Source organism: Barbatula barbatula (genome assembly GCF_947034865.1).
Source record: "Barbatula barbatula genome assembly, chromosome: 15".
Classification (NCBI taxonomy): domain Eukaryota; kingdom Metazoa; phylum Chordata; class Actinopteri; order Cypriniformes; family Nemacheilidae; genus Barbatula; species Barbatula barbatula.
Window position 1 is genome coordinate 16,015,638 of NC_136778.1, and position 27,474 is coordinate 16,043,111.

The following is a 27,474-nucleotide window of genomic DNA, read 5'->3' on the forward strand; positions in this document are numbered from 1 at the left end:
CCCTGCATAGAAAGCAGTATAGGGTAAGAGGAATTGAATAGGGAAGACAGGCAGTCAGAAAGCCCCTGTGCTGTGTTTGCTGGTGTGTTAATGTATGGAGTAGGGTTTGTCTGAATACCCTTTTTGGAGCTCCGGTAGTAATCAACACCGAATATTCAGAGGGAGGGGGCTGAACTTGTTCTTCTCTCTAATAAAAGAAGGAATCTCTGTGTCTGTCTGTCTGTCTGTCTGAAAATTTATTATTTATTTAGAGTGTTGTGATTCCTCAAGAATTTTAGTAGAATTCAGTAGTGTATTCAGTTGTTAAAGAGGAAGTAACATTGAAAATGTCATTTCATGCAGTGTGTTATGTTGCCGTGTTTGAAAGTAACTAGTCTGCCAAGTAAGTCCGAAGGTAAATGAACAACAAAGTTATTGGCTTGTTAAAAAGGGAGTCGAATCTGAGACATGACCTAGTCCGAGTCTCTAATCCCTTCATATCTACATCACTAGAAATCGTCCCCGCCTACGTTTAGATGGGACTGTCGTATAAACTTCACTCTCCTCCCCCAAACACTGTCGCTCGTTCGTGATGCGTGGGCATCATGTCTAGAACTTGTGTACTACGTTGTGCAACGAAGTCCGTCTTACTTAAACTACCAAAGGAAGAACTTCTGAGGAAACAATGGTAGCAATTCATTTTTCTAATTTATTGTGCATAGTGTTATGTCTGTGTTTAGCAAATGCAAATAAGACTAACGTTAACATGTACCGTTATTTTATTACTTTTGTTATTAAGAGTATTTTAAGTAAAAATAATATTTTAATTTATCGATTAGCGTCTTTGGATGTTTCTTCGTCAAACTGCTAGCTATAGACTGTATGTTATATATATATCCTACCTCCTGTAAACCGTAATCCAGTAATGAGGATGGGGTCCATTTGCGACACTTGACGAACCACGTTTGACCAATTACAGCAGACTCCCGTAATGTTTGATAAGCGTTTGCTTGCGGCAGACCAATCACATGACACTAGGCTTGCGGCTAGGAGGGGATTAGACAGATGAATCGCGAAATGAATCATTTGAGAGTCAGTCAAGAAGTAAGAATAACTGCCTACTGGTGTTGCGTGAGGTCAGACTAAACAACTGAATAGTGACACGGGAGGGCATGAGAATTAAGTGGTGACGTGAGAAGTACCGTTTTCAGGTCCAAGCATCTATTCATTTCAAGCAGGGCTCCAGCTTGAATAGCTGTTTATGAGCACTGTATTCATATTGCATATTTAAGCAAAACATTTATTAACAGAAAGTCACCAGGCTTACGGAATCTCCGACATCAATATTTCAATAAATAATAAAAAATTAATTGCAGACTGGCCATGTGGGATTTCATAATGAAGATAAAGGTTAGGGTCGCGGTTTTATGGCTCGCCATGAGCGTATATTAGCATTTTATATAGTAGTCAACATTTGAAGTGGATAAAAAAAGGGAATCAATGTTGTCCAATAATGGGTATTGTTCTCGTCCTAGGACAAGTTTGATTGATCTTTTTGATCCACTTCAAATGTTGACTAATGTGTATTAGTCAACATTTGAATATATATTTTATATATATATTGTTGCAGTAGTCTCTGTATAGCCCATCTCCCACTTCTTTAAGCAATAAGCACAGGGCACATTGTCTCCCACAGACATTCTTCACCCCCTTCTCATACTGTATACCAGGATATTTTTGTACTAATGGTGGAAAAATGAGCCTATGACCAGTTGGAGAAGTAGGAAGGTTAGACAATTACTGTTCATATAAACAAATGTATGGACATACAAAATAGAAATAAGTTTGCAGAAAATTTTATTTGTGAAAAGAAAAGTAAGGATTTTGCATCCATTAAAGAAAGCAAAACACCCATCTAATGTATAATGCATGCATGTTTTTACTCATGCTGCCGGTAGTAGTGCAAGACCATTTTTGTCAATATTTAATAGCCTTTTCCATTTCTCTTATTTAGCTTGCAGAGTCATCTTCTAATGTTGGGACATCACCAACATTTTTTATTAAATCTTATAAGAGTTTCAAACTGTTAGAGACCACAAACACGAGGACAAGAAATCCTAGATTTAATCGTTTTGCTTCTATAATATGTGGTGCAGCGTGATGTGACGAAGAAAGAAAGCACACCACAAACGAACAGAGTCCTGACTGCGAATACAGACTTGACAATAAATTGTTGTTATTTCTCGGTATGTTTATTTTATATCTGTACAAATATTTATGTGATTTTCATTTTACAATTACTATTCATCGTTGAGAAATTGCTCAAGCAGCGCGTTATAAAGCATTTAAGGTAGCACAGCACTAGATCTAGTCTTCAGAATAATTAAAAAAGGAATTTAATAAAATGTTTTGTAAAAAATGGCTGTTGATATTATCACCTGAAAGAGTGATAATTTCCCTGGCCTTACTACCTCCACTGGAGCTATTTTTTTCTGTTCTACCTTAAAGCACACTCTGACTCGTACCACTATTGTAATGCAGGGGATCCATATGTCCGATGTACATAACCTGAATTTTTATTGAAATGATTCGTAAAATTGCGACGATTGTGTTTGTAATGCTTTTGACAGAAAACTGACAGATAAAAGAAAAGAGTTTGGAAGTCATGACTATGGTTGTTATGCTTCTGTCATCTGTCTTTCTGATTGTGTATAGTTTTGTTCCATGTGACAATCAACAGAGTTCTTACATTTAAATTTAGTCATTTAGCAGACGCTTTTATCCAAAGCGACTTACAAAGAGTTCGGGGAGCAATAATCGATATGTCATACAAAGAGCAATAGTACAATAGGTGCTAATACAAAGTTACTAGTTTCAACAAAAGCTAGACCACTACCTGTTGAGAGAAGAGGATTAGTGTACTTTTTTATATGTCTGTCAAGTTCTTTCGATCAGGTTCATTCATTCTTAACACATCCGACCACCACAAAATCTAATAAAATAATCTGCAGAGCCGTTTAAAATCATCAGGACTTTACCTAGGATTGTCGGAATAGGAAAAATCGTCCCGACTATTTTGTGACGGAATTACTTACCAGTTTCCTGATTAACTGCTTTAGCAATCCTAATGTTTCCGGATTCTTGCAAGTTTTTTTTATGTTGTTCCTGAATCCTGGAGCTAATAACTCTAATATGTTCTTTTATGTTTCCCAAAACTGTATTGACGATCCACAGGCTGGCGACAGAACGATCTGACTCTAGAGAATATTGCCCAACACTACCTTGAAAATGATGGGTGATCTCCATACTACTCTAGATGGTGAACGACATCGACAATCATCCCACTCTCCTGCATAACGTCATTAAGCTTTGCCTTTGTTGTTGTCGTTTCGAAAGTGCACCATGTTGCGGTCCAAATTTACATATTGTGCCTTTAAGTGCAAAATAGCTGCTAGTCTCCGCCCCTTTTAAGCAGAAAGTGCAGCCAGGGCCTGTGCTTCCAACGACCAAGCAAGCAAGAAAGGGTCACATAAAGCGAATGAGAAACCCTGTGTTTGTGCTTGCTTACTTTTGCCATGGTGCCGGAAATTAATTCACGTATGTCGATTGCAAAAACAAAAATGACTACAGCGCCATGGGTGGACACGTTCAGAAAAAGGTAATATTATAATAATAACGGCTACCTACGTCAGAAAGGGAGTGAAATCTGAACAGCCCGTTTTCTCACAGACTTGCAGAGATAGGCTCACATAATCTTACGCATCTCTCTTTCCTGACTTGTTTGAAGTGAGTGGAGTGTGGCCGTGTGCACCTTCTCATCTTCCGTGTTCGCATGCACTCTCCTTCGATGAGCTCCGTGTGTGCGCAAGCCCTCGGCCTCTCGTATTTAACTTGCATTAAATGCAACACTTGCTTGTTTTTCTTATCAAGAACTGTTAAAACTAAATAAAAAAGATAACCATATATCACAGACTGTCAATAGACCTTGCCTTTTGTTTTGTCTGTTTTCTTTTTATATTACAGTTCCTGGCAGGTTTAAATGCAGTTATTTTATGTAGTTTTCTTTTTTAAACATTAAAAAACCTATATATATTAATTCATTATGAATATTTAATGATAATTATAAGCTTGCAGTGAAAGTGAGACTAAATAAAAATGTAACAAATTACGTCATTATTAACTAACCAATATTAAAATAATCGAATATAAAATTGTTGAAAAATGCCCATCCCTACACTGCATATCTAAGGAAGTTCAGTTATAGATTTGACTTTACTTTCTTTTTGCAGTACTCATCTGTTCACATTTTTTCAGCAACTGAAAAATCTGTTAAATAATTCCTGTACATACCTGAAACAACATGTCAAACTATTTAGAATAGTTCATCACAAGAACAAAGATTAGGGGTAAAGGCTGTTTAAGGAGCAAATGTATCACACACTGAATTGATAGTTTTAGGAATAATTGTAACTTCTGTATAGATCAATTCCGCTTTATCCAGGACCAGAGATGTTGGGTGAAAAATTAAAGCGATTATAATGCACTGGATTGTTTTATTCTTGGGGACTTTAATTCTTAAACTAATTCTGTGCTGGTTGGCAGAATTCCTAGACATTGTCTAGCTGCAGCATTGGCCTACTTTTTGAGAATGCATTGGCTGTATGCTCCACAAGCCTGTAGTTGTTCTCCTCCCATGGCCACGTTGCTGCATGCACATCTGAAGCATCTAAATCTTTGGATTTCCGTCTACTTGGTTTATTATTTAATTCATCCTTGAATTTAGTATTACATACAATGCATACAATATTCACATTAGAAATGCGCTCCTTTAAAAGAAAAATCTACATTAATATTATAATAAAAAATGGTAAACCCATGAATTTTGATAGAAAATCCTAGTTTTAGTAGGCTATTATTCTTAAACATTTAAGGGCTTTATGGACATTGGCACAGTTACATGGATGTTTCTACTTCCTAATAGGGAGGCTCCGAGATAACGTATTTTTGTAACTTTGGAGCGATGGAACTTGAAGTCCAAAAATCCTATGGGTTTTTTAATAGGTTTTTGCCAAATCGGCTGAAATAAGGTCTGTAGGAACAAAACCTCAAAATATTTTCATATTTTATATCAATAAAGCTCACCCACGGTTCAATATGTAACTCATTTTTTTTACTCATGGTTTGGTTCTGATGGCTTGGCACATTGTAAAAATGTACACCGGCAGCTCACAGAAGTTCTCGGTTTACTGTTCAACATGTCAGTAAGATAAGCTTCTTGAAGAGGTTTTGCGCATCAGAATAATTTAAATAACCTAATGCAACTTGTGATTGCTGTAATGCATGTTTAACGGCCAAAGATAATATATATCAAGCCATTACAATTAATTGGAAGAAATTCAACACGGGAGGTGCTCTTGCTATGATGTAAATAGCGCTCCGAAAGGCTGCCGAGTGGCATGACTTGTTAAACAGACTTTGGCATTGTTCCTTACGATGCTCTCTTTGCATGTTCTCGGTGAGAGCAATGCGAACGTGCTGCTTTCGAATGCAGTGTAGAACAGATTAAATACATTTACCAAATTAGGACTGGGTCTACAATAAAGCCGCTAGGCCAGCCCCCGTCTGTTCTTCAGCATTATACTAGAGGTCGACCAATTGATTGACAGATTCGGGGGAATTTATTATTAATCGTCATCGGCCAATTGTGGCGCAAATGAGGTCGATTAACAGGCAGGTGCATCTGTGAGCAGCTAGGCGTTGTTGTGGAACACATGTCGCTGCCTCTAGTGGCAAACAGATTACCACCAGCATAACACCTTGATGTCCCCCTCTGCCTGCTAACTTTCTAACTACCTTCACAAGAAAACGGGAAGACTTGTATTCTTTTTATCCTTCGTTCTTAATCTAACCTTGTATATTTCATTGGTTAAATATGATGCTACTTGAAAACATGAGTAACCTTTTAGATCTCTATTGTTAGCGAGCCTTCAACCTAATAGTATGTATGCACGCGTACTAAAACCTGGTAACGAGTCCAGCAGCTAAATTATTACAGTTTCCCACATTGTATAGTTAGATAAACACGACGTTACCAATACGACGTTTCTATACTGGATCATTTCTCTCCCTCTGAGGCTGTGAAACCGAGAAACTCGCACTCTGCAGCCATGCCTTGTTTTTGTTAAAAGACGAAACTTCTGGCTAAAATGTGAATGTTACTTTCCTGCTTAAATGTGTCTGTGGGTCGGACTCTGTCTGTGCCTTGTATTAAGATGCGGTTTTGTTGGTCTTTCCATCAAATTGATGAAATAAGTGCACACAATTTACATTTCAATGAGTCCGGGGCAGATAAACATACAGAGAGAAGCAGTTTTTGTTTCTGAACGTGTCCACCCATGGCGCTGCTAGCATTTTTTGTCTTTCCTAGCGTCATTTGTGAATTAGTTCCGACACCATGGCAGAGCAAAGCATGCTAACTGTTCTATTGTTGGCTGCACAGACCAACACAAAACGCTATTCCCAGCCTCACAGGAGACGAGAGCAATGGATTTATTTAGTTTTCAATGGAAATCCTCCAGACTGAACTAAAGACATTTTAAGGACCGGCATTTTTTAAGGGACCGATGACCACTTAAAAGTATATAAAAATGTCACTGACACATTTGTCGTTTCACCCATTATGTGGCTTGTCAACACCTGATGGAATTGTCCTGTGTAACGTTACTTTGACATAGAGAGAACGTGATGTGTTTGTCTTGAGTGCCTTCACTTATAGAAAGCAGTGTGCATGGTTTGTAAACACGCTACGGGATTGTCATGTGTACTTTGACTTATAGAAAGCTGTGTGTATGTAAATACTGGACCGGTTTGTAATGTGTACGTTCACATATAGATAATATGATGCGTTTGTTAGGAGTCTGTTTGCTTGTAAACAAACCTGTCAACACTCAAAAGCTAAATGCCCTGTCAGATTGTCCTATCAGCTTAAAATAAATTTACAGTGTAAATACCCTGTCAGATTGTCCTAACTGCATAAGAAACATGTAGGAGTAATTTACAGCACAATACCTTATCAAATTGTACTACCAGTATTAAATAAATATGTAGAATGATTTAATAATGAAAATACACATCAGATTCCTGTAGCAGTATAAAATAAACAGGTAGGATGATTTCATAGCGCAAAAAGAAAAAAGACGTAACATTGATACGCATGCCTGATCGAATAATCTGAGATGTAGGATGAAATTTCACGACACCCCTCTGCAAAATTCAGCTTTTTTACATTCTCCACATAGGAGTGTTTGTATTTTGAGTTGCAAACCACACTGCAAAAATGAGTATTACCTCTGACATTTAGTGTCTAGTCATCCAGTGTTCACTCTGTATAGCAGATGCAGTTATACATGTTTTCTTTTTCCTTTTAATGGGCCAGATGCTCTCCTCCACTGCCACATAAGCAAGTCAAAGTCCATTTGGCGAATTCAAAACAAACGAATATGGATTTCTCCTCCTCATCAGGCTATTTGCCTATTCATGCTTTGACACGTCTGAAAGCATCTGTTTGCATATTTGCTGACCTTTAGCGTTACCATTTGGCACAACTGCATGAAAAACAACCTTTGCCTTTGCAAACTTTCCTGGTGATGTGATCAGGTTAGATCAGCAGTAATCAATCAGTCCTAACCTTGACTGACGTGGGATGACTGATACACCCAAAGCTTATTGTGACATCTTTAAGTTTAAAGTGTGATGTCATCTTAATGACGTTCAGATAGGGATGGAGTTTATCTGCTTTTGTGTAATGTCAGAAAATAATTTAATGTAATGTTGAGGCAGTTGGCATCAATTGTAGTTATTTGTTCTCTTTTTCTTGGCTAAACAGTTCATCAAACATTTTTCATGTGGCTTTCGACTTAAATTGCATTTTATATTAAACCAAGAAGGGTAACTCATAATTACAAGATCTGTCTTGGGACAGGTTCTTATTTCAAATATGTGGTTGTTCAATTTGACAACATGGGCTGTTTTAGCACTGGGGGTAAAACACAAAGATATCACTGTTCAAACAGAAGCCTCCGTTTACAGCCTCATCTATTCACGCCCTCCCTTTAGCAAAGAACTGTGACAAATGCCTGCCAGCATGCAGGATTGCATTGAAAACTTGCCTGTTGATGCCTTTGTTCATGTATATTCATGTGTGTTAATATAAAACCCTTCAAACATTTCTTCACCACGTGCGTCATTATGACCTTCATTACAGTTTACGGAGGTGACACGCCTCTGAATTAGCAGCGTTTCCCATACAATGCATTTACTTGGACGGTCCATCCAGGTATATTAATGGCCCCCCAAGTATATTTGGTGTCACATTTTGTAAATTTTGTCCATCCGTGATAATGACTATATCTGTGATCAATTAACTAGTAGATAAACCGCACCTCAACGTCTTCTCTCTTTCCTGACTTGTTTGGTGCGAGTGCCGCATAGCTGCGTGCGCATCGTCCTCTTCCGTGTTTGCATGCACTCTCTTCCGATGAGCTCCATGTGTGCGTGAGCCCTCTGCCTCTCGTCCACGGATGTAGTTAGCTCCGTGTAGTTTACTTGCATTTGAAATTAAAGTAGCATTCATAATGCAGCAACACATTGTCGAGAAAGGGCATCTAGCCGCTCTTTAATGTAGATGAACTGTATTGTGATTTTGTCCGATGATGTTGCGTTTATAAATCAGGATTTTAGCAGCAGTCAGAGTGACTGCTGAAAGCATTTAGTTGTAAAATATAGTATAATGTGACAGATCAGAGAGTAGAAGAAAAACAGATATCAAGTGCTAACACTTACACGACTCAAACACAATGTGATGACGTCACAAATATGCTAATTCGTTTGTGACGTCACCAGCACCACAAGTCTGTCAAAATCCTGTGGGAAACACTGATTTGGCCAATTTGACAGTCGTTTAAATGAAAGTTTTGTAACAGTTTAGTCGAGTGAAAACTAAGAATGGCCCAGAAGGCAGTCCATAACCTTTGCATAGGGCCTATATAATGATTTTTTTAATAAATCATATTCAATCAACTGAGCACACTCGAATGTGTATATAAAGTTAACATCTAAGGTTTTTTCAGGCCATTTATTTTATATTCTGAGACCCACAGTATATATGAAACATAGAAGGCCTGTAAACATCACGTGCTGCTTAATTTAAACTACAGAATTAGTCAGATGTTTTGAATCGTTCATTATATCATATGGCACGAATACGTGCTTTTCTGTGTCTTTGGTGTGTTATTAATTGCCCATGCATGTATTAGGCACTTAAACTTGCAAAATTAAAGTGTCGGAACAAAAGATCCATTCTATCTAAAAGCGAATGCTCACCCAGACCTCGTGTAACCACACCCCAACTAATCTACCGACTAAGACCGCCCAAATGTATACACAAGTAAGGTGGGCGTACCTGTCAGTACAATTGCTTTGGAAGCTGATGTTCCAAATATGGTAAGATGGGGTTACATTTCCGTCACACGCTTGCAATTCAACTAATCATTACCCACTGGTTAACTGGCCAATGATAGCACACCTCACTTTTCAGAGCAATGAGCTTTGTAAAAAATCCACGAGTTTCAGAGATACAAACATGCACAGTAAGTGGAACATACAGCGTTATTAACCTTAAATCGTGCAGGGCCGCTGCTAGCCATTTTGGCGCCCTAAGCATAATTCCATTACTCGCAGTTTCTTTTCTTTCTTTTCTCTGATCCTGACTCCTGCTGTCTTTTCGGGGCCATTTCCAAATAAGTTGCCTAGGCTACCGTCTGTCAAACTGCGTCAGGCACACGCGTGATCAACCGACGCTGCCGCGTGGACCGTACATGGGCGGGTGGTGGTGTAGGGGGGGTGATATGGGATTTTTCGTTTTTTTTACATATACATGGCTAAAAGGTGCCTGCCTAATAATTTTTGTATAGGCTAATGAAATAATATTAGATACATTTTTTTTCATTAGGCTATTTTTGGTGCCCCCTCAGCACTTGGTGCCCTACGCACAGCGTGTGATTCGCGTGGTGGGAGCGGCGGCGCTGAAATCGTGTATACACATTGCATTACATCTAAAACAAACGATAATATTTGTTTTGCCGTGTCATATGACCCCTTTAAATATTGGATATGAACAGTTTGATTAATAGCCCATATTCTTTAGTCTTTAATGTAGCTAAAACAGCCATAGGTCTTCCACTTTCCTGACTGGGTTGTTTAAGCGGCTGCAAGAAGTGACGTGATGAGTATTGTTTGTTTTGGCTGGGGTGTGCCTGGGCTTAAAATATGTAGCCTGTACAAAATCCATTTTAATCCAAACTAAAGAACGAGCGCAGGGCAAACGACTTGTGGAATCATTTAAATTATAACAGTTATTGTATTTTTTTCATGTAATCGACTGGTGGTTTCAATGTCGACTGGTAGGAGCTTGCAGTTTAAAGTCTCGCACATCTCTACTCTGAATAGCCAAAAGGTCATTTTATTTAGCTTATTCACCTTCCTTGTTTTATCATAAAGGTGCGCAGTGCCAAGTAGTGTTTGCTGACAAAGGGATTATCAATGAATACATCCTTTTAACCCTTTTTTTATCGTTTGTTTTTGGCTCGTGATCTCTGGTAAACTGTCCTGTGTAGAACTTACATGCCAATGTAATTGTTAATATCAGTCTCACAATCCATAACATTAACTAAGGGCTGAGACAGTCTGATGCCCGACAAATGGTGGGAAGTTTGTTCCAGTTTGTGGTGCACAAATGTGTTTCCTGATCAATAGCCAACCCTTGTCAGCTACCACCAAAGGCCATTTTGACCAAGAATAAACGCAATAAATGTATCAATTTTGGAGACATTGACATCCAGGTCATTGAGCAGATCCAGGTCAGACAAACGGGCACAACAGTTTCGGATTTGTGTAGTGCTGTTGTATGTCAGTATTCTTGGTCTATGCTTTCAACAAATACTTGCCCAGAAGAATTGTTTACCTGTTTTGTAAGTCGCTTTGGATAAAAGTGTCTGGTAAATGTAAGTCCCTCCTTCCAAAACGCTCTGATTGGTCAAGCTGAGATGTGCTGCCCGTTTACCCTGTCAGTGTTCAACGAGTCGTTCATTGTAGTCTTGAAAAAGTAATTTATTTTAAAGAAAATATCTTCCATTTCTTTGAACTTGGATTTCTGCGACTTGGCAGATGTTGTTTATGTTCGAACAGCTATACTGCTCACTAACTAAACTTACAGAAGTGAATTTTCATCAGACATCCCCTTTAAATATCATTTTACCTCAAAAGTAATTCAACATTAGAAAATATGCTTTACATGATTGCGATGTAAATTTACTAGTCTTACATTCTTCTAAATTCTAAAACAACTTTTGTGTTCTGCAGAGAAAAAAAGTCATACAGGTTAGAAATGGCAATAGTGTGAGTAAATGATGATAGATTTTTCATTTTGAAGGAGAACTACTCCTTAAACTGTGGAATGAAGACTAAAGCTAAAGCTAACAGGAAATGTTTTGGGGATTTCTCTGGGCGCCTGGCTTTCCTAGACCTACTCATCCATACAGTACAAGAGAATTAACGCTTGCACAAAATGAAGCGATCCGTCACATCAAGTGGAGTGCTGGCTAATTGATCTCAGTGTCCTGTCACCCGTTTTCTTTCCTGGCACAAGTCCAGAGCTACGGTTTCATTTTGGGCCTTGCAAATGCTGTCTGTATTGCTGTTGATGCATTGTATTTTGTTTGGGACAAAATCCAGTATAAAATGTAAAAATGTATTTCCCAACTCTAATGTTGAGTCTTATATTTCTGCCCTGAAAAAAAGGTTTTCAATGAGTACTACATCCAATTAATAATTTGTCTTTCAGTTAAGCTTAAAAAATATTACTTTGGAAATCAAACAAATATTTTTTAGTAATATAAATATATTTTTATTAATAGTTCAACTAAGACATTTTATTTTTGACTAATGTACAATTTCAAGGTTACACACACAGGCCAGCTCATGCGCATTATACACAAACCTCGTCCAGTCACCTCCAGACTGCGCTCTTCAAGTTAACGTTCCGTGGATCAGCATAGACGCCACTCGTGAATACGTTTTTGAAGGTAAGTCAACTTACGAAATCATTTGATAATGAATATGAATTCGTTCTAACGTTGTCTGTCAGTTAATGTAGACATTTTGTACTTTAGTGTCACTAAAGTTAGACTGAGATGAAAATTTGTGGGAGATCTCATGGTGCACAATTTCCCGCTCTCTTGCATTACTCAACCTTAGGTGAGGCAAAAAAAGTTATGTTACAGTGTTATTTGCAAGTAATAGGGATGCACCGAAAAAAAAATTGATGACACTTGGCCGAGCAACGAACATGGCTTTTCGTATTTCTTCACACTGCCCGCTCCAGTCTGTTGTACACAAGTTACCGACCAGTAAAGATGCTTTCATTCAGAAATTTACTCCGGCGTAGCAAGTTCCTTGGTGTGTCTTTTGTCTGCGCTTAGTAAGTAATGTTATCTGTTATCATTTTAAAATCTGATTAGTTATTACTGAAACCAAGGGTCTTGTTCAGTGCACGCAAGTACTCTGATTGAAACTCGCGAATTCTCCCATCATAAACCTGCAGGATTAGTATTACCTGGGGACCTGTCATTTGTAATAATTGCATTTGTTATATGCGATCTTTATCCTGTGCAAATCGGTCATGTGTGTAATTTGTAAAGTATACATACCCCCGAAACCTTACCATATTTCGCCGAACTCATAGGTCCTGGATAATTTTAGTCCTGTGTGTATCCGCATCTGTGATTTGGCAGGCTCCTATATTCTTTTTCAAGGTTTTATCTACCATACGCGAGTAACAGGGGCCGTGTTTAAGTGTTTTGATAACATTTTGGGTCCTGGGTCATATCCATTCCTGCCAACACTGCCTTTTTGGCCAGGAGTATGGCCTTTTGTTATTTCTCCTGTGGAACGCAATATCAAACAGTTCCTCGGAACACCATCCCGAGCCTCTAATGCTGACAGGTGGGGTCATTTCGTTATACACCACACAACCAGTGACGGCGCTAGGGGTGGGCTAAGGGGGCTGAAGCCCCGAATGTTTTCAGTAAAGCCCAGAGTGTTTTATTGCCGCATCTTAATACATATACTTATTTACACTCTTATTTACACTCTTATTAATATTGTATATTTATATTGTAAAACATTACTTGTTTACCTTGCTGTGTCGAAACAGAATGATGTTGTTTTGAGAAATGGTGTGTCACACTGTCTTCACCGAATCTTGTCTCCGAGAGATTCTTGATTTTATCTAAATTATTTTCCAGGTGTCGAAGAAGTAAGAGGCTGAAGAAATTCTTCAACAGGAAAACATGGCAATCTTCATCCACTTGAGGGACAATAAAAGGCTTTTGTTTTCTAAGGTCAATAGTTGCCAGCTGTTAGAAGTTAAAAGTCTTATACTTGAGTACTGAAATTGCGGATGTATTGAAGTAATGTACGAGTTAATAAATATTTATGGAATGAAAATTATTGTTATCTTTTGTTAATAGTTTTGGAATCTGATTAAATATAATTGTTCTTTAATGCAATCACGTTTTATTAAATTCCTATCTGACCTGTTTAAAACTAATAATTTCTATTAACTTTTTAATAATATTTTTTTTATTTAGATCTATTTCTATTTGATTATATAAAGCAATTCATATCTAACACATATTTCTTAAATGGGAAACAATTGTTTGATTAAATCTATGATTTGAGAAAACAAACTACTTTGAATATTATTTCTTAAATAAGAATTTTTGTTTTGATGAATCTTTTTTAATAGAATTCAAATTTATTTACTTCAAGAAGTCGATATTTTGTGCTAAGTTTAATAAAATGTTTTTTATAGACATAGGAAATATGATTTAGGGCAAGTTATTTCTTTTTTATTGGAACAACTTCTAAAATATAAATATGAATCCTTACAATTGAATTTCATTGAAACAACATTAAAGAAATGTAATGTATTTTTAGAAGAGTAGGAACAAGCATATTTGAAAGCAGCTAGTTTCCTCTTAGAGCTTAATGGGGAATGTTGTTTCCCACCAGAAAACTCTGTCTGATAAAAAAGTGACCATTTCTATGATTTACCCTTAGGCCACATGGCTCATCTGGGGGGGGGGTTGCTGCCCAAAAAATAGGAAGTGTCTAAATATGGACTCTTGTTTTTTGTGTGTGCTCCCCTTGGTCAAACAACCCAAGGCAAACCAATGGCCTGCACAGAGCCTTATATGAAAATCGAAGTCGTCTTCATATTAAAGCTCTTGCAGATGCAGTTTAAAATTGCGGGTTCCTAAAAATGCTTGAATTTACTCTTAACTGCATAACTGTACACACCCTGTTAATAAAATTCACACTTTTACCTGAAAAGGAGCTGAAAAGTTTGGGCCACATTTTTTTACATCCATTGCCTCTTTCTAGGAAGGGAATGTAAACATCTTTTCAGTTTTTCGGTAAGGGCTTAACCTGTCTTCTTGTTGTGACATGTCTGATGGTTTTCTCTGCCGTTTGTCTAGGAAGTTAAAGGATTTGGGATAATAGGGTGGCATGCAAAATTGGCATCAAAAGCTTAGTAGGTGTGTACTGTACATTGAATCACACACCCCATCTGACCTACATTTGAGTGTTAGATTTAAATAATAAGGACATTAGGTAGTGATACAAGTAGTCAGGTACAGTAATACGTAGGATAAGTTACAGTGATATGGTGAGATATTGCCAAAATCAGGATAAGACAAAAGGTTATCATCAGTATCTTCGACGGCCTTCAAACTTTCTACCATACTGAAATTCATTTATAAAAACAATATCCCGTTATTTACAACAGATTAAACCTTGATATCAAGAATGATGTAACTGCATAGACGCTGAAGCCTAGTTTTGTGCTCTAGTTTGGGGCTACTTGACCCACAGGCATGAAACATTGTTCCTCTCAAATTTCTTAGGGGGCAATCATTTACCATTACTCTCTGGACACACATTGTAAACGTGTGTATATGCTCAAGGTTGGACTCATTAATCATCAGATCTGTGTATGTCAAAGACAACATGTTCACATTGTCATTTAGCAGACACTTTTATCCAAAGCGACCTACAAATAAGGTAAACGATAGAAGCAATTGGATCAACATAAGGACAGCAAAAAGCACCAGCACAGTAAAACTGGTCTCATATAGCCTACCATAGACCCAAGTTATTTTTTTAAGGATAGAAAGAGTAGAAAAGAGATCAAGTCAGAATTTATCGGTCAGGTGCTGACAGAAGAGATGTGTTTTTAGCCGATTCTTAAAGATGGCTACAGAATCTGCTGATCTTGTAGCAGCGGGCAGATCATTCCACTAATGCGAAACCGATCCAGAGAAGGTACGTGGGCGTGTTTTTGCCTTTTTGGGAGGGCATTACAAGACATGGTTCGTTTGCAGTGCGTAGGGATCTGGCGGGTACATAAGTCTGTATTAGCGAGTGACGATATGGGGGTGCCGAACCATTGGTGGTCTTGTAGGCCAAGAGCAGAGCTTTGAATTGAGTTTTCAACAGAAAACTTGAAAACATTCCTTCTTCTTTGTTATCTTGCATAGCTTTATATTTTATTGCTCTTTGTTCAATGTTGTAAGGACGGTTTTCTTAAGTTTAAAGTGGGTGTGACTTAATGACAGTGACTTGCCCCATATTCTTACTTGACATAAACACCTAATCACAAAGTTCTGCTTGTGAAGACTCAAATCTCCTCGGAGGAATCAGCCTGTGTCAGTTTCAATGTTTGACGTTGATTGAGGGTTTGACCATATCGGCTGAGGTGCTGACAGCACGTTAACATGTCCCTGCATGTGCGCAAGTCCTCACTCCTAAATCTAGTCAAGGTGACGCTCTTACATTACTCTGTGACTATTTGAATCAAGAGAGCGCTTACAATGACAGTCACCAGCTGTTGCTTATTCTCCAAGTCATCTGACAGCTTTCTTTAGAGGACAGATGCAAAGTATAATATCTCTACCATGATTTAATAATTCATCTGGATTGAATCTGGCTGCCAGATTGAGAAGGTGATGAAGATGGAGTATATGATTGATTGTAGTGTGATCTGTTTGTTGTGTCCATTGATAGTTATTTCGGATGCTGCTGTCCGCACCGCTTGCATTCATTTCCAAACATGGAATATTTTGGTGTTGAAGGGCTAGTGTGTGCTAAGCAAGGAGGAATGAAAACACAGTTTATGTGAATCGCATTGATGTATATTTAATATCCTACTCAGGTTGTTGTTTTGCCACCAAAAAACTACGTGATGAAATACTGCCTGTTTTATTCACACAGTTGTCTGAATTCTCAGGCTAGTGAAGATTGGGTAATTGTTAGCTATGTGGAAATGTTCAGTGGAGTAGAACTGAACAGTAATTGAATTTTTTTTGTCCACTCATGTTTCTAACTCTGGTGCTCTCATGTTGTGTGCATGTAGCTGTTTTTGGCCTGTAAATTGTCGCCTGGTTTTTGTGATGTTTATAACGTTTGTCTCTGTTTGCAGGCAATCTGGTCATCGTGTATATTGTTCAGAAGAGATCTCTGCTGGCCCAGGACTTCCTGCACAGGATGACAGCCATTACGCAACGCAGGAACCAGGAGCAGACAAAGAGGTAATGTTAATGAATCAACATTAAAGGGATAGTTCACCCAAAAATGAACATTCTGTCATGAATTACTCACTCTCTAGTTGTTCTTTGTTTGGTTGAACACAGAGAAAGATATTTGGGCGAGTGCTTGTAACCAAATAGTTCTTGGACCCCATTGAAAATGTCTTTGTTCTGTTGTACACAAAAGAAGATATTTTGAAGAACTTCAGTTCTGGGGCACTTTTGACTACATTGTAATGTTTCCTACTATGGTAGTCAATGGTGGCCAAGAACTGTTTGATTACAAGCATTCCTCCTGTTTTGGGTTCATCAGAACAAATAAATGTATACAGATTTTGAACAATCCAAGGGTGAATAAATGATGACACAGAATAATCTTTTTGGGTGAAATGTCTCTTTAATGCAACACAATCTCTAAAACCAAATAAATGTCTTTAAAGAGAATGTGAAGCTGACGTCCCGCCCTATGTTGCATGTGGCGCCACCATCTTGGGGGGTTAATACTCCACTGCTATTATTGTTCTGATATGTACCGTTATTTGTTTTGTTTGATATATGGATATAAAGAGAAAGAACCATGGGCTTTTCCTGAACGACCTGTTTAACACCGCAAGATCAACCTACTATAGTTATATTTCCTAATCAAGCATGATTGATTAACAAGCTCTATAGAGTTGAAAAATCCCAATTGAATTATCAAATCAGATTATCAACATAAGAAACAAACAATAAATTGAGTATATGAAGCATTCGTAATTGAAATTATATATTGTACACGTATATATTGAACTTTCTAAAGAAACCCAGCTAATTCTGTACCATTCTGAATTACCTCATGTTTATTAAAAATTGACATGCGTTTAGACACTTTGCGTGCTTTGCTGTAATGCAAGCCGGTTTCTCAATTGTCACTGAAGTTGTGCAATAGTTCCCCATTCAGACTAATGATAGCTGTTGACATTTTACCTTTCAACAGACTAATCTATAAAACTTGACAGGGGCCCCAACAAAGAGCCGCCCTCTTCTCTGAGATTATTGTGTAACCTATAGATTTGTCAAATGTTTTCTCTAGTTTGATTGATAGTCTGTTGCCTTGGAAGACCCACCTCTAAGTGACCAAGCTTGTTCTGTCAACAGGATATACTGTACGTAGTTCACCCAAAAAAAAAGATGTTTTTCGTAATTTATTCACCCTCATGTCTCCGAAAACACTTGCGAGTTTCTTCCAAAAGAAGGACAAGGATGAAAAGCTAAACACCATAAATGGCTTGGTGTTTATGCAGAACCTCTTTTTTTTGCTGTGGGTGAGCTCTGTCTAACCACGCATCTATTTTTACATTTAAAGATGATTTGAAACATTGTTTTTAGGTTAAAGAGGAAAGTGCAACACGCGTACAGTCATCATACGATGTGGGACTGGAGACAGAGAGGGCTGTATTAGAGGAGGCCTTGTTACCCTTAAAAGATGCCCCACTTGAATCTGAAGAACAGCCCAAACAGGTAAGTGCACCACCAAGAGTTGTGTTGTCCGTTTTGCTATCGGCTAATTTCTGTTAGCCTTCACACCTTAGTGATATTTTTTGTCACTTGAGGTTACTACTAACAAGTTTATTGTGGTTGATCTTTTAACTCCCGTCTTTATCTTAATTTAGAGTTCTGGTATTTTTCCTCAATACACATCGTTCTTTTTTCATTTCAAATCTGTTTTTCTTTGGTTTTAGACTGTGAATCTAGATGAGGTGGTGGAGGAGGCTCAGATTCAGCTTGAATCTGACCTCTCAGAGGAAGAACAACAGCAGCAGGAGGTGGAGGATGAAGAACCCCAAAACGGTCAACAACCAGCTCAACCACCCACACTCACACAGCCCCTAACACCTCCTTCACCTCAAGCCCAGCCAGACCCTGAAACTGCACAGGCCACAGAGGAGCAGTCCGTTTTAACGGACCAACAGGTGGAAGACTCCCCAATACCTGCTGCTGAGCTCCAGAGGAGTCCAGAATCAGCCTCACCTACCTCAGTCACCTCCTCTGAGAGCTCCTCCAGGTAAGTAGACACACTCATGAAGGAGAGGAGGGGAAATTAGTTATTTTTGTCATTCATTTTGGTTTGTTTTTCCTCATTATTTCTTTATTTAGCTTTCTTTTGATTTCTTATTCATTCTTGCATTAATTTGCCTGGTTGTGGACTAGTGCTGCACGATTAATCATATCGCAATCGTAATGTCAGGCTATGCGATTACATGACGGCAAAATGCTACGATTATATTAAAGCAACAAGTGCATTCGTGGACGTGACAAGACATCCATTCTACGAGATATATGGCCATTTTCTATGTGGTCACGTAACTTGCGGGGCGCAGTGAGGAAACGGGAGTAATGGATGCATAGCAGGCCAACGCTGAACTCGTGCCCAGAAAAAATGCTGGGTTTTTTGGTTTCAGGATATCAGATACTGAGCAGAGAGAGGTACTGTGCAGAATTTGCTAGACTGAAGTTCAAAATAAAGTACTAAATAGAATGTTTTAGAAAGAGGATTCAACCAGTTTGTTGAGTAATAACCATTTAAAGTAACAACGAAGATTATAGAGGTTTAGTTTTACAGAGTGAACCACACATTTATATCCAGTAGGTCCGTTTGTTGGGATTATTTTCCTAAAAATGTGTACATCTGTATTTATGTTCCATTTGTTTTTTTTACCTGTATTGTTGAGAATATCTTTTTTTAAGTTAATATAATTCAGTAATGCAAAGATGTTACTGTTATCAAATTTTATAACATTTTATTTGAATTTGAATTATTTCACCAACATTTCTACTTGTTGTTGTTAGTTTGAACTGTATATCTCAGTTGAGAAATACAAATTTCACCATTTTCAGTTATCTGTGTGCGTTTTCCTTGATAGCAACAAAGTTGACTCATTATACCCAGTTTATCGTATCGTATCACAATCGCACATCGCAATTTTCACCTCAATAATTGCAATGTGACATTTTCCTCGAATCGGACTCCATTCTGCATCAGAACGTGATGGAATCAGTCTTAAGCATACGTATATCACTTTATGGACTTGACCGTGGATGTGCCTTGGAGTTTTCAATAATATCACAATTCATGAACGGATCTCGGCCCACTGTGGCTTGTTCTGACTGGACTTTTAGCATTTGCATCAACAATTACATCATCAAAGCACAACAACAACAGGACGACAGGAGCTTGCTTCAATCCTGGCCTTGCTTATGCCAGATCCCCTCTCTCTCTCTCTCTCTCTCTCTCTCTCTCTCTCACTCATATCTTTCCCTTCTCACTGTAAATGGAATATGATCTCTTTCCTTCAGTGGACTAGACGTCCCGCATGCTGATGTCCCTGTAGAGAACTCTAGTGCCAGTCAGTGTGAGGTGGGCTCTGTGCCCCACTTCAGTCAACCCCTTGGCACCACTCTCAAGAGGTGAGTAGTGACCACCTGGCAGGTTACGTCAGGTTATTGTACATCGTAACGATAACTCAAGCACTCGGGTAACATCTGGTGACTTGGTAACGGCTGGAAAACCAAGCTGCGGAGCTGCTTCAGACCTATCAAGCCACGTCCTTTGGCCTTGTTTTTGTTTTTCATTATTTTTTTGTTTGTTTTTCCCTTATTTCACAATGTTTTAGTGCTGTGTTTTGAGTGAACAAATATAAGTGTGTTTTAATATTTTAGTGCTTTCCTGTGTATACGTCTACTTACATCTACCCCCTTTCTCCCTATCACTTGTTTTTCAGCGGCCTTGTAGAGGAACATGCAGAGAATCAGTCCATCACGTCGGAACAGGGCATGGAGACCATTAAAGATCCAGTTTTAATCCCAGATAAAGATCTGGCAGAGCTGGAGCCGATTGAAAAAATCCCACCTCCCCCAGAGCACCAGCGGGTACACACACAATACAGACACTGCAGACACGTCACTTTCAGTTATGAGTTAGATGTCAAATCGAAGTGAGCATTTAAGAGCATGGTTCACAAACACTGTCCATCTTCCGTTGGTCCTGGGTACAGTAAATGTTTTTGGGCATCAGCTGTGATGCAGAATTCGCTTTCGCCCACCTATCAGAATATGTAAATAATGTCTACATTTTGCACTCAGCTGGCACTTTCCCCCATCATGATGAAAGTAAAAGGGTTTGTATTTAGTTACCAGTGAGCCAGAACTAAACCCTTCCAGCATGTCTCGCACACTTTAAATGGAGCAGATGGAAATGAGAGAGAAGAGGAAAGGAAGATGAAGTGGAGAAAGCGAGAGTGAGACAGCAGTGCTGTACGTCAGCGCATTTGTTTTCCACCGGACAGCCTTGTAAATGTTTAATGAACTAAATGCTCACTCAGCGTTGCTATTAAGCACTGGCAGAGAGAGGGAGAGATGAGAAAGGAGAAGGGGAAAGTAATGGGAAGTTAAAGTACACCCTAAAACATTTAGAAGACACAAATGAATGGAGGGTGACTACGTTTTTCACAATGGCTGATACTTAGCTCTAGAGATGTTAGAAGTTATTGACCGATGCGCTTTATTGATTGCAAATGTGATACAAAATGGCAAAAAAGAAAATATTCTTTCAATATTTATTTAGAATACACTAGCGCTATTGGGTGGAAATGTTATATATTTGTTAAAGTTGTTTCTAGATTTTAAAACCGTTAGTCAACTTAATACAAATATGTATATAAGTGTGTTTTGATATGCATATTACCACAATAAACCATCTTGAAAGGAAGATGCTTGGTTGTGTCTATAATAGCTGTTGCTGCTTTTATTTTGCAGGTGGACCATGAGGGAGCAACAGACCCTCCTGTACCCGGTAAAGAGGACATCCCCACATTTGATGAGTGGAAGAAGAAACAGATGGAAGTGGAGGAGAAGAAAAGTAAGAGCCCGCATTGAGCATAGAACACGTGCACGTGTTCACGTGTCGTTGCATGCGAGTCTGCCTCGCGGGTATCTTATGCATCAGTGCACACTGACAGTCCGCTTAATTCAACAGATCCGTCCATGCATTAATAGTTTTTAAGATGAGATTTTTCCTATCGCATTTTTCTGTAATATAACAAAGTGTTATTTAGATTATCCTTGTGTTAGTCAGAGAGCCACGTGCATGGTGAATGGTCCATAACCTTAAGTGTGCACATGAGACCACCGTTAATGCACTGCTTCAGTGTGTAGACTCATGCCGTAGGCCAACTGAACCATTTAACTCTTGCGTGTGAGCATCGGGGTGTCAACTGGGTTTGTGCCTCTTCTGAAAGCAAATCAAAGTCCGCTGTTGTCTCAACTACTCTCCAATGGCATGTCAATTGACCATGATCATTGTAATTATTAGTGCTGAAGATATTCATTTGCAAACTAGAGAGCTCTCAAAGAGACTTCTTTGCAAACACCGTGGAAGTTGAATTCAAATGAGGCTTATGCCGACACGCAAATCATGTGACTCAAGTTCTGCTTGACCTATACTATGCTAAAACCCAAAAAACGCATTTGTCACATACACACTTCACGAAGTGCTATAACGAATGCATTTTTAAGAACAGATTCCGTTCCATTAGAGAGGTCTACAACTGCAACAACATAGTTTGGTGTCTTATTTCGTGTCTTATATACCTCTATGTTAATAAATAGCTCCTTCACCTATTGACCATAACTTCAAACATTAATACTGACAAGAGCTATTGCTGTCTAAATCTAACTGATAACCCCTTTGTGTGACAGTCTTGTTAGAGATAGTGATTGCTCACACAAAGTTTTCCTCCTTAAATGTTTTCACACTATGCACACCCACTTTCTCCTTTACATGTGGCACACACTGCATACTAAAACAACTTTTCTATTACATGTCACAAACACTGCACAGTACATACTATACCAACTTTCCATGTAGACAACACCCCCTTTCTCTTTTACATGTCACAAACACTGCACAGTGCATACTATACCAACTTTCCATGCAGACAACACCCCCTTCCTCTTTTACATGTCACAAACACAGCACAGTGCATACTAAACCAACTTTCCATGTAGACAACACCCCCTTTCTCTTTTACATGTCACAAACACTGCACAGTGCATACTATACCAACTTTCCATGCAGACAACACCCCCTTCCTCTTTTACATGTCACAAACACAGCACAGTGCATACTAAACCAACTTTCCATGTAGACAACACCCCCTTTCTCTTTTACATGTCACAAACACAGCACAGTGCATACTAAACCAACTTTCCATGTAGACAACACCCCCTTCCTCTTTTACATGTCACAAACACTGCACAGTGCATACTATACCAACTTTCCATGTGGACAACTCTTTCTCTTTTACATGTAAAAATGGTTTACTATGCAGTGTTTGTGACCTATAGACACACCCACTTTTTCATTTACATGTCACCAATACTATACACTTTCACAAATGATTTACATAATCGATGTTGGTGGTTGCAGGTCAATCTCTGCACACGTCATCAAATGGCAGTCCTCACCCTGTCAAAAAGGTCCAGAAGAATTTCAAGAATAACTACGCCTCTGTGGAATGCGGGGCCAAAATCCTGTCGGCCAACAATGAGGCCAAGGTACAGCTCAGGAGAGATGGGTTGATTTCCAACGGACAGGATAGGGCAGTCATTCAGTTTAGGCGTGTTGGAATTAATTGCCATTGATAATAACCATGTTATAGTAATAACAGTGATTTATTATATCTTAATGATGTAAACATTATAATGTCGTAAATAGCCACCAGTATCTGGTTGACATTTAAAGATAGTAAGTGGTGTTCTTGCATCCTGTTTTGACTTTTTGCCTTAATTGCAATGCTTGCAAATTCTCTGCCTCCTTAGACTCGTAATGTCAGTGTGTTTCATTGTCTAAAACACGAGAAAGCACAACATCAAAGGTGTATTTTAATGGGACTGGTAGCATTATTCTTTATTTTCTCAATTTCAATCATATTGTATTGTGATTAGTATTGTGAATTATTTTGGTGTAGTGTAAATCTGAGTTGATAGCCCTAATTCTATTTAATGTAGAACATTATTTGCCCTTATCTTCTGTTTTTTTAAGGCAGTGGTGCTCTATTTACAGCCAGTTTGTTTTCTGTTCAGAGCACATCCGCCATCTTAATGGAGAATATGGATCTGTACATGCTGAACCCCTGCAGTACTAAAATCTGGTGAGTCACTGCAGAGAGAGAGAGAGAGAGAGCGAGAGAGAGAGAAATAGACTGCAGCAGATGCTCGGAGATATTAAATAAATATATTTAGGCTATCTGTTTTTCTCTGTGTAAATCGCCTGTTGCACACACCACCATACATGGAATGTGATATACCGTTTCCGGGTCTAACCGCTCTATTAGATGCCATAGGAAAATAACAATAAATGCTCTAATACACTCATGGCGTGATGTAAAACTGCCAGGCAACTGACAATACCACAGTGTTCTTTAATTTTCCCCTCAACATATGACCACATAAAATAAACGAACGCAGCAAAATTTTACACTAAAATGTTTTATGATAGTAGGCCTTTGAATTTAGATGGCCATGTGCTTTCGGACCGAGCTGATTTTTTGTACTGTCATCATAGTTGATTTATTACTTGAAATATACAGTTTTATTTATTTACGCATTCTCATGTTTCTGATTCCAGGTTTGTTATTGAGCTCTGTGAGCCAATCCAGGTGAAGCAGCTTGACATTGCAAACTTTGAGCTGTTTTCTTCCACTCCGAAAGATTTCCTAGTGTCCATCAGTGACAGGTAAGACATGTCGACATACATGGATGCAGTGTGCCAGGATATTAGAAGTTACACCAGCACTAACATCACATTATGAATTTTTCTTCAATCAGATATCCGACCAATAAGTGGATCAAGCTGGGCACGTTTCACGCCCGCGATGAGCGCACAGTACAGAGCTTTCCTTTGGATGAGCAACTCTATGCCAAATATGTCAAGGTGAATGTGAAGTAGAGTATTTTTTGGCAACAAAAAAGTGAAACGCGATGCAGAAGTGTTCTGACCTGGCTCATTGACATTAATATTCCTAACGGTTCAGATATTTGAGAGAGAGGGCGTTTCTGTCTCTACTCTGTTGTAAGGCCCTGTGGGAAACCAAGTGTGGCATTGTCACACTATACCTGTGAAAAGCTAAAGTAGTGTTAAACGTCTGAGCTACTCGTATCATAGTTGTGTTATAGTAATTTGGCCATTTGTTTATAAACTTGAAATCATTAAAGCTGTATATCATTGGTTATTTTACCTAAAATTTAACCGCATGGATTAGCCTTACCAGTACATGTTAAGGTGGTTTATTTACTGTGGGTGCAGGAAACTCAGTTATTTGCAGTTATTTGAGAGAAGCCGTGCCTTTCCCTGAGGGCTGAGAGGCTCATGACTGTATACTATTTCTGACTGTCATTATGATACACACACACACACACACTGAGATCTGTTATAGTCACAGATTTGCAGTTGTATACGAGAAAGCGCTTTGGAAGTCGCATTCATCTCATTTTATAAAAAGCAAAAAGATACCCAACTTAATTCTTAACTTCTTAAATGTTTTCTTCATGATTTGTAACTGTCATTGTTGCTTTGCTTTGGCTTTGTGGTTAACTTTTATTCTTAAATCTTCTCATCAGTTTTCCGTCAAAAAGCTGTTTAATAATCTCTTTAATATGTCAGGAGTTGCCTGGGATGTAAGCGTGGAAACGTTTTCCCAGTTTTGAGCTGAACCAAACCTGTTCTGCCCTGCTCTGCTTCTTTTTAGTTTTATATATGAATGCTTGTAATTTTGTTTACATGTTATTCTTTGTCCATGTTGCTTTAAGTTGCAGCCTTTTTTTAAACTAGCGCTTTTCGATACTGCTGCACCTCAGTTCATGAAAGAAGAACAAGACTTTCTTAAGCCTCAAGTCTTAGATACTGATCTTCCTCTCTGTTTTTCTCTGCTGTCTTCTGCTCCTGCATCAGATGTTCATCAAGTATATAAAGGTTAGCGCTCCTCTCCTAGGTTCTTTGAAAGCTGCTTAGGCTGCATTGCCGTGACAATTTCCCATCACACACACACACACACATTTATATGTGCTACATCTCTCACACTAACTGGGAAAACATACTTTGCGAAGACCACAACACTTAATTCTTACTAATATGGTTTGGCCGCTATTGGGACATCGCTATTGACACATCACTAAAATCTATTAAAATCGGGCAAAGCTGAAATTTGTTGTGAAGGTGGATTATTGGTGTTGACAATTTTATAAGCATGCTTGTCTTTTTACGTCTGAAGGTCGAGCTGCTCTCCCATTTTGGGTCCGAACACTTCTGTCCCCTCAGCCTGATCAGGTATGGTGAAAACAGCGTTCCACCCCTCATCCCAAGTTTGTCCATCATGCAACATTATTTCTTGGTACATAACAATTCGTATTACAGATACGAATACATAATGATCGAATGCATAATGAACTTTGCTCTGTCGCATAACTAAGGTCTGAAACATAGTGTAGTTTGTCACGTAACAATCGGAATTGTATATTCTGAACCTTAATTTACTTGCAGCGCCCTTTAAAAATGTCAATGACTCTAAGAAAAGGACAAACACATTTTATATAGGTTTTAAAAGGCCAAGTTCTGGAGTTTTTATGCCTCCCGCTCCTCTCTGGTCCGTTTGCATTGGCAGGAGATTTGATCTTGATTAGAGGCCCATGAAAGGACTGATCTGGCCTCTCACTATGAGAGACATACTCTCCCAATATAAGGACATTTCTGGATGTACTGCAGGAGACAAGTAAAACACCACTGACAGATAGAGAGAAAAAAAAAGATTTGGTTGTCCATAATTATCAGTCACAATAAGCTTCTTATAAGTTTAATATGCATGTTGTTATAATGCCTCATCAGATTGATCACTTTCTTCTCCACTACTGAGGCCGTCCACAGGAACACGGTTATTTTAAAAAAAGCAGCTTGTTCTATGCGGTTTGGCCGTTCGTCCACCCACAAACGCAGTACCTGGTCAATGAAACCGAACTTTTTTGAAAACTTTTTTGAAAAAGATTTTTACGGACTTTGTTTTACAGGCTTCTGATTGGCAGACACGGTCTTATGGTTGGGGTTATATCGCCACCTTTTGGTTTGGCATGCTTTTGACAGCGTGTTTTTGCGGTTTCGTGTGGACGCAGGGTTTTTTTAACGAAGAAGGAAAAGCAGTTTATAAAAATACATCTACGTGTGGATTAGGCCTGGGAATGTTTTCCTGGATATTTTGTCTTTCCCTTCTAAGAATACTTTTAGACGATAAAAACTGAAAAGTTTTTCCTTTTCGTTACAGCATTATCAAAACGATTTGGTGGTTGGAGATTTTTGCTGGAAAAATGATAATATGTATGTTATGTGGCACAAACATGCAGCAGGCCGCCATTATTGTTAAGGGAATACTCGCGACACGCCTACAGACCGAACGCATGGATTTTGGAATACGCCGGCTTTAGGGTTTACAACGAAATAATGCCGTCGTTTTTTAAAACTGGCACTTTGGGATCAGTTCGCGAAAGGTGGTGTTTTCAGTCCACCATAATGCTGTTTTCATATAAATGAACAGCCAAAGCGCATATTTTTTTTAACGTTTCTAGTTAAAAACGGTCTCGCGTAAACGGCCTCTTAAATTAGCCGTTAGGAATTTAAAACTCTTGTATATTATGCCTAAAATTGCTATCAGTGTTTATTTGTGGCAGTGTTCACTGTTTATCATTCTTTCCACTATCAAGTGTC

The 27,474-nt window shown here is 38.6% G+C and overlaps 1 protein-coding gene across 6 annotated transcripts in view; it reads left to right on the plus strand.

Annotated features, from left to right (window-relative positions):
- suco (SUN domain containing ossification factor) overlaps positions 1-27,474 on the plus strand; it is a 44,302-nt gene that overhangs the window by 4,868 nt on the left and 11,960 nt on the right. For 2 of the 6 annotated variants that reach the window (XM_079475425.1, XM_079475429.1), the window contains exons 2-13: positions 16,580-16,688; positions 18,054-18,185; positions 18,407-18,729; positions 20,022-20,132; positions 20,447-20,594; positions 21,480-21,582; positions 23,152-23,279; positions 23,808-23,875; positions 24,352-24,459; positions 24,552-24,657; positions 25,675-25,695; positions 25,994-26,049. In XM_079475425.1, coding sequence (XP_079331551.1) covers positions 16,580-16,688; positions 18,054-18,185; positions 18,407-18,729; positions 20,022-20,132; positions 20,447-20,594; positions 21,480-21,582; positions 23,152-23,279; positions 23,808-23,875; positions 24,352-24,459; positions 24,552-24,657; positions 25,675-25,695; positions 25,994-26,049 — 1,413 coding nt within the window. The remainder of the gene's footprint in view (positions 1-16,579; positions 16,689-18,053; positions 18,186-18,406; positions 18,730-20,021; positions 20,133-20,446; positions 20,595-21,479; positions 21,583-23,151; positions 23,280-23,807; positions 23,876-24,351; positions 24,460-24,551; positions 24,658-25,674; positions 25,696-25,993; positions 26,050-27,474) is intronic. The other 4 variants (XM_079475426.1, XM_079475430.1, XM_079475427.1 and 1 more) reach the window with 3 other exon arrangements.